The sequence below is a fragment of the Lytechinus variegatus genome, chromosome 4 (genome assembly GCF_018143015.1).
Source record: "Lytechinus variegatus isolate NC3 chromosome 4, Lvar_3.0, whole genome shotgun sequence".
NCBI classification, from domain to species: Eukaryota; Metazoa; Echinodermata; class Echinoidea; order Temnopleuroida; family Toxopneustidae; genus Lytechinus; species Lytechinus variegatus.
This window is the reverse complement of record NC_054743.1, coordinates 16,898,572-16,915,978: the sequence shown is the minus strand read 5'-3', so window position 1 is coordinate 16,915,978 and position 17,407 is coordinate 16,898,572. Positions and strand designations below refer to the sequence as shown.

General features: G+C 41.2%; 1 protein-coding gene across 1 annotated transcript; it reads right to left on the bottom strand.

The window, feature by feature from the left end:
- Nucleotides 1-207: 207 nt before the first annotated feature.
- On the bottom strand, nt 208-16,990 carry LOC121412842 (sacsin-like). Its single transcript, XM_041605603.1, is given in 7 exon segments — nt 208-3,504; nt 3,507-3,542; nt 3,544-11,414; nt 11,811-13,370; nt 15,001-15,259; nt 15,622-15,704; nt 16,948-16,990. Coding segments are annotated over 7 exon segments (13,149 nt in total).
- Between the last annotated feature and the right edge of the window lie 417 nt (nt 16,991-17,407).

The window sequence follows — 17,407 nt, the reverse complement described above, 5'->3', positions numbered from 1 at the left end:
TCTGAATATACTCACGATAATCACTATAAAAGACCGAAAGTTTTAACGTAAATTTTCGAATCCTATCATAATCGACTGCTAAGTAAAGATGTAAAATTTATCATGTTCAATAAACAATGTTATGTTTAAACTTACTTACTAAAAGGAATTGTAGACAGATACTTCATATTATAACTTGGTAACTCCAGAATGGCCTAGATGAACGATCTAGAGCTTGAAATGCTTTTGGATTATTCTCACGATGTCACTTGCACACAACATGGCTCTCTCTGAGTCGGTACGGGAGAATCTCTCACATGGGGGTGTTTGTAGGAGGACTCTATCCTTTGGATACAAACATTCACTCACATCCACAAGTCGGTTCAGTTCATGAGCCCGATCAGTGAGAGTCTCGTTACGAAATTGGCCCTTCAAATCAGTAACCAAGACTTGTAGGTTGTGTGAGTGGTTAGGAGTCCCACGAGAGGCAAACAGGGCGGCCTTTAAAGCCTTTTCAGCAGCATGGTAACTCTTGAAGCAAACCCACTCGTATGCTTCCTTGTCAAAATCATTCAAGGTGGCTGCAAGGTCTGATTTAGCCTGTTTCAACCAAACTGATGCTCTAGGCATATTTGGCTCGGGTGCATCATCAAATGATGGAGGACAATGTCTTGATCTTGAATTTCCAAAATATCCGCTTTCTCTAAAGTTCCTCTGGTATGATTCTCTCTTCCTCCCTTCCTCTCTCGCCCAATTTCTCATAAATTCAAAGAAATCATCATCGAAGAAACTGCCACCGCCCCTCGGATCACTTGAGCCACTTTTACCAGTATTCCCAGCTTTTCCGGTGCGCTTTCTTCCCGCCTTCAGGCGCTCGATTTCATTTTGCAAATGTTTGAAGACTTCAGTAGCGAATATCTTCCTTTCTTTTGGATGTTTGTCTGGATGCCATCTCAAGTACATTCTCCTGATAGCTTTTTTTCGTTCTTCTTCATCAAGTTCCCAAATTTCTTCCAGTTGATTAGAAACCTCTTCTTTTGCTTCATCGATGTTATCTGGATACGGCTGAGGTTTTGGTGGAACCTCTGTCTGAGGAACTTCTGTTGTAGGCGGGGTCTGTCTTGAGGCGGTGTCTTCAGGTCCATGTCCATCGGATGGATGGCAGTACACTATTATTGACATGCCTGTTTCAACAGGCTCATCTGGCATCAAGAATTTGAATAGGTTCAATCCACTAACCCAAACAGGATCTTCCGCCCCTACATCAATTCGATATTTGTTGCGAAGAGGTGATAGCAGGTTTTCAGGAATATCTAGTACTTGAGCGTAGATGTGGATAGGAACGACGTGCTCTCCAAGGTCGTTGTCGAGCTGATACGCCACATACTCCCCCTTTACGAACCTGAGATAAGGATTTTGGTCGAGCAAATGCAAGATGTCAGTAGGGATCCTGGAGCCAAGTTTCGGTGGGGCAATTCCTTCGTCATGATCTTCAGTTCGTTCGTTTGGTCTGATCAGCTTGTAATTACGAAGGAGTCTTGGAATCTCACGTGAGGAATCAGCAGACAACATGTCTTTCAGGAACGGTAAATGCTTTCGATCAATCCCACCTACATGTTGCACCACTGCTTGGGCAACCCCCGTCACTACTTCCATGTATGCTGAACGCTCATTGTCCTCAGTATGTGTAACTTTTATGCATGCACCATCATCAGTATTCATGCAGGTGGCAGGTTTTGCTAAACTACCTTCAATCTTCTTCCCGTCAAGGAATAAGAACGTGGGTAGCTCCGCCATGCACTGCAGTTGAAGACTGTGAAGTTTAGCAATACATTCGTGATCAGCATCAATTCCTGTATCACACCCTTCTTCGATTAAACGTTTAACTGCTTCAGAAAATTCCATTGACTTAATGATGCCATTTAGTCTGGTTCCAAATTTACACTGGCCATTCTGCTGGTACAAACAAGGCCTTGCTGATGTACCCACCCTCTCGATCACACAGGATTTTAGGGATCGGGGTCTGAGATGTTGTGGAAATGAATCTATCAATGACTGGGCATTTTCAAACGGCTTCGTAAGTTCATCCGGCATAAATGGTACGCGAGATTGGACAAGGCGTTTGGTGTGATCGGTATCGTCCTTGATGAAGATTTCTATTGAGGGCAACATTTGTCCTTTCGAAGAACCAGGAAGATGAACAATCTGAATATCTTCCAAGTCAGCTTGCAACGTTTCCCTTCTCAGTGTGGTACCTGTTGTCAAGGTCTCGATCTTCTTAAGGAAAAGTTGAGAAGCACACATGATAGCGTTGAGCATGTTTGGGTTTTGCACTTCTTTCGTATTGTGACTTGCGAGACCATTAAGCACTTTGGCTAACTGACGAAAGGACGGTGTCGGAGTGGATCCAAGGCAGTACAAGAACTTGCTGAATGGGATCAAACTATCAGGCAACTGGTACAGATGAGGCTGGAACAGATCCCCACACAAAAGACGGCAAACTGTATCAGGTTTGACAAGATGAGGTACAGTTTGAGTGACTACGCATGGTACGTCTGACAGTTTGTCGCTCATCATTTGACAAGCACTGCATTTATCAGTGCGATCTCCACAGCGATGATTTTCATGATGACGACCACAAGCTGAATTGAAGTAATGGTAAGCTGTCTCCATGACCTTGCACAACACCTGAAAGTCTGTTATCCCTTGATCATGGACGCTACAACACATCTTTCTTGTATTCTCAATGACACTCTCGATCACTGGTTTGTTCACTACACCTAACTTTTCTAGTATGAAATCTTTCGAACGGTGACAGTGACAGTGGGACTTTATGCTTGAAATATATTCTGGTAGAAGCGGCATTGAGCACCACACAAGTTCCTTATTCACATGTACACTCGATGAATCAAATCTTACGCCCATATTTATGTCCATATGATAGGGGTGCAGTTTCGCTAATGTCAATTCTGGGGCGTCAGAGACAACGAAGTCAATGAGTTTGATCCTGTTTAGAAATGATTCGTCCTTGTGTAGAGTGCAATTTTGAAAGAGTTCCTTTACGAGTAACTTTGATTGCTCAGCAAGCTTTTTTCTTTCCTTTTTTTCTTTCCCCAGATTCATCGATAGGGTGTTTGCAAACTCAAGAAACATGTCTGCTGTGACTTTACATTGCACCCCGAATGTAAGCACGAAAGAATGGTCGAGCTTCTGTATGATTTCTTTCGATGGAAAGTTATCCTCAGAGAGCATTTCTTGGAACACTCTGTTTCCTTGGTCGAAGAAATCCCTGCCACGTCTCAATACTCCGGCGCTGTTTTCCAATAGCTGAAAGCTTTGGAGTTTCATACAATACTCACCAACGACTTCCACTGTGAACCTATGCTTTGACAGGGTTTCGAGGTATTGCAGTCGTGTCTTTGACGACAACAGGTCGAATTTTGGGAAGATGAACTTGAAGAGGGCCTCACATTCAGATACAAAAATACACCCTACTGCCTTGAATAGTTCTTTCAAACCGTAGTCTTCACGTAGGAAAGTGGCATTGTATTCCGCCATCCACTTCATCATCTCTTCACAGGATAGATTTCCCATTATCACATATACGATTGGTGATTGTGATAGTGAAATGTAAGCCCCGTCTAATTGTTTATAGCATGGTAGATCTTTGATGATCTTTCTGTTGTCACCATTTTCCATCAATCTCTCTGGCATGTGTGTCGTTACGTATCGCAAGATGTGGTCGCGTTGATTGGATATCAATTGATCGAACTGACTAGGATTTGTCTGAATGACGTGGTCAAGCACTGCAACAATCGTATCTGGTTTATCTTCGTGGGCAACCAACTTGGTTATGAGTTGTTTTGCTTCTGGATGGTTATTAAAATGATCAACCTCAGAAACTCCCAAAGAACTTAAAGCAGCAAGCATGTTAGACATGCCACTTAGCTTATTCACCACAGAGGTAGCTTTTGACAGTGGAACTAGGTGGTAAACGACGCCTGTAGCTTCCTCCTTGCGGCAAGGCACAATGTTCCATGTCGAAAGGCACTGCAACGCGTCATCAGGACTTGTGCATGCAGCGATACATTCCCATAGCCCGCTGATCCATTCTTGTGTCGGTTCAGATTTATCCCACTGAATATATTGGTTGCAATTGAATTTTGTAGGACATAACTCATTCCTCAATAAATCAGCAATACTTGATATGTCGAAATGAGAGATAACATCGAAATCTTCACTGAAGTAATTCCTTATCGACTTATCCAGGAAATTGCTACTGCTGGATGAAAAGAGGTAGTCAAACTCGGTACTGTATACAGGTCTTTCCATTGCGAAGGTTCTTAGAAATCCATCTGATGTTAATAGAAGAGGGAGGGCCTCAGTATTGTCTTTGAAGTCGTCATATTGTGAACAATACTCCAGAATGGCTTGCAATGTACATGTGTCTTGTATCACTGTGTCGGAAATTGGTTTCGGTAATTGTATTGGACTCAGCCCTACGTCTTCTACTGCATTACTTGAGAGATGATTGATCAAACTAGCAGGCGTGACCTCAAGGACATCCCCTCTTCTGTACTCCTCCAAGCTATCTGAATACACTGCCTGTACTGGACAAGGGCATTCAATTAGAGGAAATCCAAGATCTGTTACAATCGATCTAAAGATCGGATTTCTTGAGATTGGAGAATCAAAGTATCCTGGTTTCTGAGATTCTGAAAGAGGGGTCCTCCATTCTAAAGTATCAATTTCATTGACTCCAATGATGCATTCTCCTTCTCTTTTGTCAGATACACTTCGCATTATCGAGGGAAACATTGGTTGGGCACAATCAGCAATTATCCTATAAACGTGTGTAATAACTTCTTCCCAGAACCTATTTTCAGCTACTGTAGGTAGAATTGCGTTATATGACGATACGATGTATTGCATATCTAAGGTTTCCTTTGCTTCTTCAATGCGAGCCATGATTTTATCCTGAAGACTGCAAAGCGCCTTGACATATGCAGGTGACACGATTTTCTTCATGAGCTGACGATTCCACTGTGCTCTGGTGTCGTCGCATGCTCTCCAAATGTCTCGTCTACGTTCATCTAACTCAATAGATCCATTGACGTGGACTGGGAGACCAGTTTCTATGGGAAGGGGGAGGAAGCTATATGCTTTCGCTGGAGCCTGTTGGTTGCCCAATGGCACAGCAACTCCACCCAATGGCAAGACATGGAGATATCCGCTGTTGTATGCCTCTAACAGAGTATCTGGGACGTCATTTGTATTTTCAAAGCCATGTTGTTGACAAATTAACCAGTCCTCCGTTTGGGTTTTCACGTCTTTGGCTCGCTGTTCTGTTACAGTCACTCTGATATCATAATGCACTTTCGTCACTGGAATGTCTCTAAGAGACTTTGCGGCTCCAGTCACTGGATCAATTTCTTCAGAGGATATTGTCGTAAGAAATGTTTCTAATTCATGTTGTTCAGATTCCGATATGCTTACATGAACACTAGACGTTCCAATCATATTTCCGCTTTCATCAATAGTGGATATGCTGACCTTTTTAACATGGCTCAGGAAAAGTAGCAATTCTGGTAAACCTTCCTCGAATTTCTGGATCAGTGGCTTTATACTATCGGGTTCATGGACCTTAGAAGAGATTTTCGATACACCTGCCATGCATTCCGTTCTCAGTGGCAATCGAAACATGGTTGAATCCTTTACGTCAAAGAATTCAGGTAGATAACAGTTGAAAACGTTTGGAAAGTCGTCGGTCAGTTCACTAGTTGGGTTTACCATGAAGCCTGGATACTCTTGGGTAGCATTAGGTACATATGTGACATTTGGATCAAACATTCCCAGCGTATCGCCGTTTGTGTAAAAGCTTGGACAGTCTGTTAGATGATAGACCGCATTGAAACCTACACCAAATCTTCCAACTTTTGAGGATAATTCTCTTTTGCTACCAACTCCTAGTCGCTGAATCCCCTCGATGTCAGCATCAGTAAATGCCTTATTGTTGTATACACAGAGGGCAGGACCTTGCAGATGAGACATTTCATCTTTAAAGAGTCGGTCTTTAGGATGGGTACGGAGATCAAGAACTAAGTGCACTTCAGTAGCACATGAATCATCTGCATTCTGCACAAGTTCTTTGAGTATTGTATCATCGCAGGGGTATCCTTTGAGGATGTTCTTTATTCTCTCTGTCAGGGGTTCTCGTTGCCCAAATTGCAATAGATTCTCTGATCGAATTTTGTTAAGACCAGGCACAGGCACAGAATAGCTTTCAAGGATGTGTTGTCGAATATCTCTCACTCCAAGTTTCCTCGCCCAAGGTAGGGGGATATCACCGTGAGCTTTGATCACACCATCTGGCACTGAAATCCAGTCTACGTCACAGAAAGAGAGTTCATCAGCAGTTCGGAGGTAGCCGTTGGTATCTGGAACATAAATATCATTCGGAGAAACCTCTTGCATTTCCTTGGGGTAAGTCGATGCAGCATTTACCAAGCATTTTATTAGTTTCATAACTTCTTCGAATGCATTATGATCTAGCTTTCCAGAAGTTGTGTCATTGATATGCTTTAGAGTAGACACAAAGTCATTTGTTGAAAATCGGATTCTTATGCCAGCGTTTGTTAGAAGGGTTTTGAAGCTAAGCAAATTCCTGGGTAACCGAAAGAGGTAAGATCCAACCGACTCTTCCTCAAAGTCAAGTGCCAGTTGATCGCAACTCCTGAACGTTTTGTGAACCAACAGACACTCTTTTGTTTGAAAGAATTGTCGAATCTCGGGTATGTTTTCTTCCCTTTTTAGTCGTGCATCGAGGTATTCATAGATTTCTTGACAAACACGTGGAAGGTTTCCACAAATTTCAGGTCTACAGATGATGGAGTTGAGTTGTTGGAGTACGACACCCACTTTTGGATCATGAACAATACCAAGAAATCTCTTAACCTGAAATGGAAACCAGATGTTGCTTTCGTCTAGAACCGGGTATACGTCGCTGACCAATGCCAGTCTTTCGGGCACAAATATGGTATCGCATGATGCTTTTCTCATCGAGGAATTCATGTAGGTGACAGGAAGGAAAGCAACCTTACTCATTTGGTTCTGAAGTGATTGGTCCTTTGCCCATGAACACTCCCGTGACTTCAATCTGTAGGTAAGGTAGTCAACTAGTATGCGATCATACTCATGGGGAATAGGTTCCCCCGATAATTTCCGTGCACATTTGATGAAGTCCATGCCAGATATATCATCTTGTACCATTCCTAAATGCACCAGAATATGCAAACAATCCCAATTTGCAAAGGAACCATGGGGAAACCGTCCGTCGTCGCTCGTAAAAAGGTTACCTGCCTTTCCATGAGGATGTATCAATTCTTCAGGCTTCTTTAAGATCTTACCGTCTGGAGAAGTAGGGATGCATGGGATTGTTTTCAGAGTCTTTCGCAAGTCAGTGTTCTGCAAACAGTAGTGGATAAGGGGTTCTCGAACCTCGGATGGAAATATGGAAAGCTTGGGAAGAAAGTGCTTCAGGAAGAAATCGCGCTCGGTACAGGTTTGTTTCCTCAGCTGTTCCCCGAATCCCATCCTTTCTAGGTTTAGGCGTATCTCCGATGGCATCTCTGTAACACTTCGCTTCGTGTGTTGCATTTGAAAAACCGTCTTTACTGCTACAGCAATGTGCGGGATTTCATAAAGTACTGTATCAACAAACATAGCCTCCTTGAATGCCCACGTCTTTTCTCCTTCCCAAAATATATTTGGGCCAGGTGAATCAGAGACAACCAATCTTTTGTAGAACCCCTTAACCATAGCATAGCAATCACTGCCCTTGGAAATATTTCTGTCCTTCGGCCACAGCGTGTAGAAGTTAGTTGGTGAACTATTCACTCCTGAAATGCGTAGATTTGACGGCATTTTTGTGACGTGACAGCGAAACCTATCATTAGTCAACAGAATCATGTAGGCTGTTAATATGACATCTTCAAAGACAGCTTCATTCCATTTCATAAAGTAGTTGGAATCTGAGTCGGCTGCGGGCTTCCATAAATTCCGACGGTCTGCTGAAATGGCAAAGAATCCATTACAATGGCAAGGAAGGTGGCTATGTGGAACTGCGAGTGGCAAGCCATTGTAGAGTTTACTGTCTTGCTCATCAGAGAGAGGTAACTTCACTGCCACACCACCTACAGGTGCCAGTCCTGTTTTCTGCCCTTGTGATGTTTGCCACATCTTGTGTGCTGATGTTGTTCCGACGCTTGTGACTGACATCAGCTCACGCTTTCTTGGTTCTTCGTGAATCTTGAGATATTGCTTTCCAAACGGAGTTAAGCTTCGCACAACACACTCTTCTTTGATCAAAGGTTTGATCTGTTTCTGTTTTCTTGCATCCCCTTTACTCTGCATGAATTCTGCTATTATATTTCGACCAGCAACATGTTCTTTCGCAATTTCGAAGAGTGGACTTGATTCAGATGGCTGCTTTGCATTGGAAAGAAGCACAAATGTTTTGACTTCACGGACGCTATTAGTAAACACCAATAAATCTTCTGAAGAACGCCAAAGATCCACGAGTAGTGATTTACATTTATGTTCATCGTAATGTTGATCAGAGATCTCACTATTCAGTGCTGCATGTCTTGATCGAAGAGGCAACCGGAAAAGTGTACCATCATAATATACATTACCACCACTCACTTGCAGACAACAATTGAAAACACCTTCATATGGTGCAAACTGGTCTCTATACATAGATATTGCGTTGTTTCCTTGTAGCTTTATCCTGATCCCCGGGCTTTCTTTGCTTCGTAGCATGGAACCAAGATGTACTGTATGTGGATCGAAAATCTGCAAGTATTCTCTACTCAGGAAGCTGGGAACATCTGTTAAATGATAAACGGAGTTGAAACCAAGCCCAAAGCGCCCGATCTTGGATGTGTCAAGTTCCTTAGTCGCACCACCAAGCTTAGTGATGTTCTGAAAGTCGTCGGGTGAGAAACATGCATCATTGAATACCCACAGTGCTGGCCCTTGACAATCAGTCATACCTTTGTCAAACAAACTTGAACGTACTTCAGAATTTTCCCGAAGGTCTAACATGAAATGTACTTTAGTTGCCCCTGCGTCTTCAGCATTTTGAATCATTTCTTTTGGTATTGCACTCTCCAGATAGCTATCCTTAATGATATTCTTCAGTCTTGTGGTGAGTGGTTCATACTGGCCTGCTTGTTCTATACCTATCAAATCCTCAGGTGCAAGAATCTTTCGACTAAGGGGTGGAATCCCCAAAGATCGAATTATGGCTATAGGCAATGACCCATCGACGATGAAAGTTTTATCTTCCTTCAGCTTATCCTGAACTTCGTCAGAATCTCCGCGACTGCTGCCATCTTCATAAACACAATCGCCAGGTTTAACTAATTCTAAAGAGTTTTCGTTACTCGTTGGTACCAAGGTATTTGGTGGATATCTACAACGGTTACCTTCGCAGATTTTATGGAGGAGTCTGAGCGCCTTTAGCACAACACGCTTGTTTTCTATGCAGAAATTCATCCGTTCTGTCACAGAACCAAGTTTAGGCTCGAGCTTGTGTATTTGCATGATGGTGTCATGAATCTGCTGAAGGGATATGCTCTTCTGGACCCCCAGAGTTAGGAACAAAGTTTGATATTTTTCCCTGAACTCTTTTGGTATTGAATAAATGTAGGGATGGAAATCGTCCACATCGCTCGATAATACTGCCCGATGAATATCCACAAACTGTGTGCCAGTCCAAATGCATGCAGGTAAGGATGATGTCAGTCGGGGTATCACTTGCTCATTCCTATCCGTACCTGACAGCAAGGTGTAAATAGCATGAACCATTTTATCCAGTTTCGTTGATTTATCAGAAGCTTCGACTCCTCCAAGAGACTTTGAAACAGCGGCTATTTGTTGAATGATTGATGTGATGTTAGCATGCTGTTTCACTCCTAGACTACGTAGTAGGGTTTTTGGAATTCCTTCTTTCGAAAATGGTGTGGTTGCACCAGAGGCGAGAATGTTAACTTTGGTAGACATAACTGTTTCGCCCGGACTGATCATTTTCTCTCCCTTAGACTTGTGCCATGGAATGTCTTGAGGATAGAAGTCTGGGCTCTCTTGAAGACATGGGATGCATTTTTTGTCAGCCAAGAACTGCTGCAGTGTCAGGCCACTCTCACTGGCAATGGGTTCTTTAAGCTTGTCAGGATATTCTCCCAAGAGAGACATCAAGATGCCTGCCTTATTAGCATTGCTCTCCTTAGTTATTTCTTCAGCCAACTTGCCTAATTCAGTTGCTGTGACACTACTTTTATGACGAAGACCAAGCTCCCGTAATGATCCCAAGAGGCCTTCGTTCACATACCTTCCAGATGGAAAGAATACATTGCCAAATAGTGCAGATACATGCCGGTCTTCTGGATCAAATAAACATTCGGGTGATTTGAGCCCATTTGCACGGGTAAGAATAAAGTCACACGACTTCAGCTTCAACAGGTGACTGCCAATATCTCTTTTGATAGCTTTCAAATCATGCAATATCCATAGCCCTACTTCCTGGAGAGCTGCCCTGTCTTGACTACCATTGCAAATAGAATTTACAATGTCTTTCAACCAATCCTTCCTTTCTTTTTCTTTCATTCCTAGATTGGAAATGAAATTCAGGATTGCATTGTCAAGGCAACAAATCAAGTCATAATCTGGAAGATGAAAGTTCGGCAGTTGATCTGAAGACATTCTGCAAAAGAAAACACGTTCATCACCTGCAGACATAACTTTACTTCTGATCGATGGGCTTCTTGGTATTGTGTCGAAGAAGGGTATGTGAGCAAGAAAATTTCTCTCTGCATCAGTGAGAGAACAGTTGGTGCACAACCTTACTAGTAACCGTCTTTCTTCCTTTGGAAGATTCTCGACAGTCTTTTGTAGTGATTTCCCATTTTGTACGGCTGTCAACGCACCAATTACACCCTTTCTTGTTGGACTTCTGAGGTAACCCTCCCCTATAAGTCGAGCAGTATCTATGAATGAAGGACAAGAACAGACGACAAGGCCAATTTTGGTAAGAACCAAATTCTCATTCCGATCAAGTTTATCTGAACCATAGTTCTGGCAGATATTAGTTGCGTTCCGTTTAAGGAAAGCAAGGACAACTTCACCTGACTGCTTCTCTTCAACCTGTATCAATGGAAGTCCTTCATATATACCAATTGACTTACGTTGAATTGTATTCAGAAAATTCCAGATCCCATGCAGCCATTCTCGTGGAGGTTGGTTTCCTTTGCCAGGATGCCAGAGTATAGTGCTACTTCGGTTTGACGAGAACCATTCTTTTGGCAGGGTGTCCCGAATCAGTCGAGCTAGGTTTTTATCTGACATCATTTGCAATTGGACGGATCCATGCCCGGCTAAGAATCAAAAGAACATTGGAAAAAATAGTACAGTTGAAATTTGCTTCCTGAAATAAGATCACACAAAGGTAAAAAAAAAAATAATTATAGTAATTCCGATGAATCATAAGGCTGTACAACGGGTAGATATCAAGTCATAATGAAAACATATCGAAATATGATCAAAGTTCCGATTCAATAATAAACGTATTTGAAAAGGAAATTCTAATTTACTCAATATCTAGGAAATCAAAATTAAAACTGCTGATAAGAGATATATTGACATTGAATCATGCAATACACTACTAAGAAACAATTCATTATGATAAAAAAAAATCCACTTTTAATGAGCAAGCAAGAGCTGGAAAACATGTCATAAGTACATACTGGATTTAAGATATAAACACTTCTCACCAGCTTTTTGTAGGAGTTTATGCAAGTTCTCGTTGATGTTAGGCAGGATAAGCCTGTTACCCATGTTGTAGCAAAGGCTCTTGTCAAGTTCTCTCGTGGGTATGAAGACAGAGGGAGTTGATGCTGATCTAGTTGAAAATTGGGCGAAATCACCGTTTGCCAACGGAAGGAGCCTTAGACCAATAAGTCGAGGGGTCTTAGTCTTCATCATGATGTACTCCAATAGCGACATTTTGTCATCACTACTCAGGGTCTCCAAGACTCCATGCTGGCTCTTATGAATACAATCGATGATAATCTCGGGTGAAATCACTTTGGCATTGAAGTTGGCGTATTCTTTACTTTTGATGACTTTCTTGATGTGTTCTGGTACCTCAGCAACAGGGATCTTGGCAGCCTTGAGGACATTCAACAAGATTCGTTCGGTATTTTTGTCCTCACCTGTCATAAAGTTGAAGACAGCATCCTCAATCTTAACCCATAAACCTGTTTCGTTATCAACGGTTGTATAGATAACAGGGAGCTTGATTAGCAATTGGAAAATTGGTTTGAGAAGCTGTTTCCACTGTGGTCTGACCTTATCGGGGTCGGGCCAAGATCTGTAGATTTCATCAGGGGACAACTTCTGCTCTCTAATTGCAAACATCAGCATATCCATGTATGCATCTGGCATCAGTTTCGTCACCAGTAGGAAGTTCCATCGCGCATCAACATCTCCTTGAATCCGATCAGCACCAGGCCACTTGATTGATCTTCTATCACTGTTAACCCCGAAGAACCCGTGAATGTGAACCGGAAGTCCAGTCAAACTCTCATCACCAGGAGGTAAAGGGAGGAAACAGAACACTCGTCCACGGAAACCATCTCGTTTTTTCCGGGATAAGTTGTAAGGCATAGCAACACCGACCCAAGGTAGGTATCCGTTTTTGTCAGCGATACTCATTAAATTGTCTGGCATCTCTTTTCCTCCAACAACCTGACTCACGATCCAATCCATTCGACGTTTCGACTCTGCAACCTCCACTGTCAACGTGAGCTGATGGGTTAAAGAAGCTCTCGCTCTCTGTCTAATTTCCATCTTGCCGTTCGCTTCTAATGCTCTGGAGAACCCTATTCGCTTTGATTTCATATCCTCAAGAGATATGGGGCATATCTCTGCTCTTGATCGGATTTGGGTTTGACCTCGATTAAGCCTTCTGCTGATGTCGATTGTCTCCAGTGATCGAAGAAATAAAAGTACAACATCAGCATCATCAATGAAGGATTCAAGGAGGCGTTCCATAGCAGCGTCATCATACTCATTGTCACAGAGAGTGCTTCCTTCTTGCCGTATTGGGAATCGGAACAAAGTTCCGTCGTATGGTTCCCCACAATTCATGGTGTAAGTGCTTTCTGGGAATATGGTGTTGTATGGTGTAAATTGATCAACGAAGTCTGGCGAATTGAAAGTGTCTGCATGTTCGGTCACACTCAGTTTTGTTCCTGTTTCACCCTTTCCAAAGTGACGCTCATGAGGATCTATGAAGGCAAGTGTGTCACCGCTTAGGATGCTTGGAAGATCTATGATTTATGAGAGAACATAGATAAAAAAAATAAAAGGTCACTAATCATGTTTGTTATTATCATATATTAGCATAGGGCCAGTAAGGTCAGGATTTTCAAGAGTTTTCATTAAGAACGTGTGGCCGCTAAGAGGACTTATGACAGTACACTGATGTGAATGTGAACTTTGCCTAGTTACTTGGCATTTTGCCTGAAAATAAAGTTATCACAATCACTAAACCGTTATGCACATATGTCGTCAAAACAATTTTTTTATAAGAGAAAACTCAATTCATAAATGGAGGAATTATGCATATGCCTATAATGAGTTAAAATTAGTATTGCTATTGATATCACTTGGGTCATTGATAAATTTCATTAGGACATAAAGCAAATTTGATAGAAATTTGAACATTAAATGGCTTCATTTCCAAAGTGCTCAAATATTTCGGATTAATAATGTGGGATTTTTAAATTCATATCCCACAAAAGTGTAAACGAAGAAACCAAGTTGGATTATAGCTTTTCCTTTCGTCTATTTATTCAGACAAAATAATTTTTGTTAACAATAACAAAAATAAGACATTAACCCGTAACTAGAGTCAATCATTTTAAGCGCGCAGAATAATCGAAATATACACCATATAATTTAGGACGAGGATATTGGGTTTTAACAATGAAAATTATATGATGTTCATTTTGAAAGTGAGATTGGGAAACGGTAATATCAAAGCATTTTCTATTTGGTTCAACACATTTTATCTAAAACCGCTTGTTCTAATTTCCAGATGAGCTGTGTCAATAAGGGCTTATAACCAATCAGATCCAGCCAAGAAGGTGACCAAGAAGGTAAAAGCCAAGAAGGCAAAGGCTGCAAACCCCAAGAAACGTGTCACACTGTTTAACTGAGTACATTACAAGAACAAAAGGGGGAGGTGGGAGAATTTCAGGCCCGTGACCCCCATTTGAAAGTCATAGTCAATATTTTACTATAAATATGTCGTTCGTACCCTGCCCCCCCACCTTGAGAGTCACAGCAAATTGAAAATATTGTGTTAATGGGAATAGTGTCGTTCATGCACAAGTGATGTCCCTTTTTCTTGTCAAATATTACGCGGGACAACATTACCTTCACATTTAGTGACATTTCCTTTTCTTTCAAATTTTCCTTATGAAAATGTGCCCCTCCCTAATTGAAAAATTCTTCATCTGCCCCTGATATTACAAGATCAAGATATCAGATAGTTCTGGTATAAGTCTAGGGGCTGGCCAGCACACGATGCACGTCCCGTCCTTTCTTTGAGTCAAATTTGAGCACAAAGAATATCATGGAGCATGTTATACCCCCTCTTAGATCCTTCAGTCAGGTTGAACGTGGATGCCTTTGTGGCGAACGTGTTTGCTGTTGCTGGATCCGCCCAGGCCCAGAAAAACTTGATTTGTAGTCGAATGGAAATTAAACGAAATGGTCAAAATGAAGTGGTTGTAGAAGAATTGACGTTACACCACGTAAGAGGAAGGGCATGAAGTGTGTACCTTTGATACGCTCTCTAACGACAATTGTGAAACCGACTCCAGACTATATTATTTCCAATGACAGATCGGTCTGGAGTCGGTTTCATTGGTCAATCAGACTGTATAAAAGTACCTGTAAGATGGTATACTGAGCTGAATCCGATACCGAATCGTCCAACTTTGAGTGGGTTATCTTCCTTGTTGCTTCTGGCTGGCCTCTGGATTCCCTCCCAGTCTCTGTCCTTGAACAAGGCGTCGTTGTAAGCATACAAAGCCCGGCCTTGGAATGGGGCGAGAGAAGGCCAATGAAGACGACTCGTTCCATGTTCGCGACAGTCATAAAGAAAGCGAACTGTCTTGGCTCCCGCGTCCTCGGCATTCTGTACTATTTCCTTTGTTATTTAAAAAAAACCCCGGAAAATTAAGAGTAAATAAGAGTAAGTCGTTTCATCTGATTTTGTATTGAACACAAAAACTTGCCATTATTAAGCTCCCTCTAATCTATTGCATGAAAATGATATCTGATCAGTATCACATAAAAAGGACTTTTAGTTCTTCACTAAATTAGATGTGTCATTTAGCTTACCAATTTACTGACGTTTATTATCTTTTATTCTAATGATTTTCACTATCACTCATTCCCATTATAATAATCAATAATGAGATCATTATACTACGACCCTTTCCATTATTAGTTTACAATGAATTAATAATGTGGAGGTATATGTGCATAAATATATTCTGCTATGCTCACCTTCATTATTTGTCCATCGGTGTATTCTCTTAAAACTTTCTTCAAGAAGTCAAGAAGAGATGGTGGAGAGGGACCAAAGCGTGCTGGGAAAATATATAATCCATAATGAATCAAATTATTAGAAGTTTTATCTTCATGTGAGAGTCACTAGGGGAGTGTCAATTGCTCACTCAAAAAGTACTTTTATTGAATCATGCTAGAACATGAAATTATCAAAAATTCTTTGGCAGCTTGTTCGAGCCCATGTCAATAAACGAAAATAAACCTTTTATAATAAGCCTTTATTGTCATAAAAGTTTCAAAGTACTCAATACTGTATTTGGAGAAAACAGAAACATACATGTGTTACGTGAAACAAGTTTTCAACTAACAGACGAAACAATGACGACCACGGTGCTTCCACTAACCCAAATGTGAATTTCACATTTGGGTTAGTGGAAGCAGGTTCTTATGGCATCAGGATTTTTTTATCATGAACATTTTATTACTTGACACCAAGGTTTAAATGAAACAAATAATACTCGCAGAATTCATGAGCTTCGTTTACTTTGCTTCTCCGAGAAAAATAATTTTATCAGGGACCTAGAGACAAAGGCATATAAAAGCAAAATGTCACACAACTATAATTTTTAGACAGGAACGTGTGACAATGTTACGCAAATGAGTATGGAAATATGTATATTTCCTTCAAAATGCGTGAATATAATTATTCCCCGTTCTCTATCACACATTTAGATTTTGTTTATTGTCTGTGAGGGTAGGTGCGTGTGTGTAGAGGGTGTAACAATATTTCCACTGAGTGACAATTGCCCCGGCTTTAATTCGTCAAAGAGATAAGGTAACGGTTACAAAAGGGTTTTATGGTAGGGTATAGCAACTCAGGGATGAATTTGGTCATTTCATTAGCGCGTGGAATTTGTAGCGGAGCGATTGTCGCCAGATCAAATGCCATGGAACCGTGATAGAGAGAATGTCTGTGCACATAAGCAGGGCCACTGGAAGAGGAAGGGGCTGTTAACAAGTGGTACGGGAGCTAAACACATTTTTTACCCTCTCATGAAGGCTCCTTCCCCGGCAAAGGAGGAGGATGAGGAGGAAGAATTAAAAAGTTTTGAGAATAACATATGATATAATCTAACGATTGGTCGTCATCATTATTCCCACCGTTTGTAATGGATGAAATAAACGATTCGATAATGAAATATCTTAAAACAATTTCCCCTTCCTCCCCTATATTCAGGGTTTTCCAATATTTTAATCGATGATATTGATATTTTTTTCCTTTTGAAAATTGTTTATATGTTACGATGTAATGCTGGCCTTCACCATTCGTTAGAATAATGGACACCTCACAGACCCCGTCGCTCATGTCGCTCGCGGAAGTAAGAAGTTTCTAAACGCTTTCAAGTTTTGCCAGTTTCCTGCAAACTCGAAATGTAAACATTTGACATTCAGACAGCATATTGAGCTTTTAATTTAGAATGAATCTAAAATGAATTTGCATTGTTTTCCTTGAAAAAATATAATATGTTCAAGATCTGTGATAGCATTCTCGCAATGTCATACATATCTTTTTTCCAGTCTGATATTTTAGCAAACACAGTGACCTAAATGCGATCATGTAGCATTAAAGAGTTTTTAAAGCTATCTTATCCCATTTTCGTCGATTCGTTTGCTAAAAATATCGGATTGAAAAGGGGCCCAGGTCGTGTTTTAGAATGAATTGTTGATTCATTCTCGGATGCGTCTGCTTTGTAGTGTGTAGTGAAGATCGTTTAGATCAGAT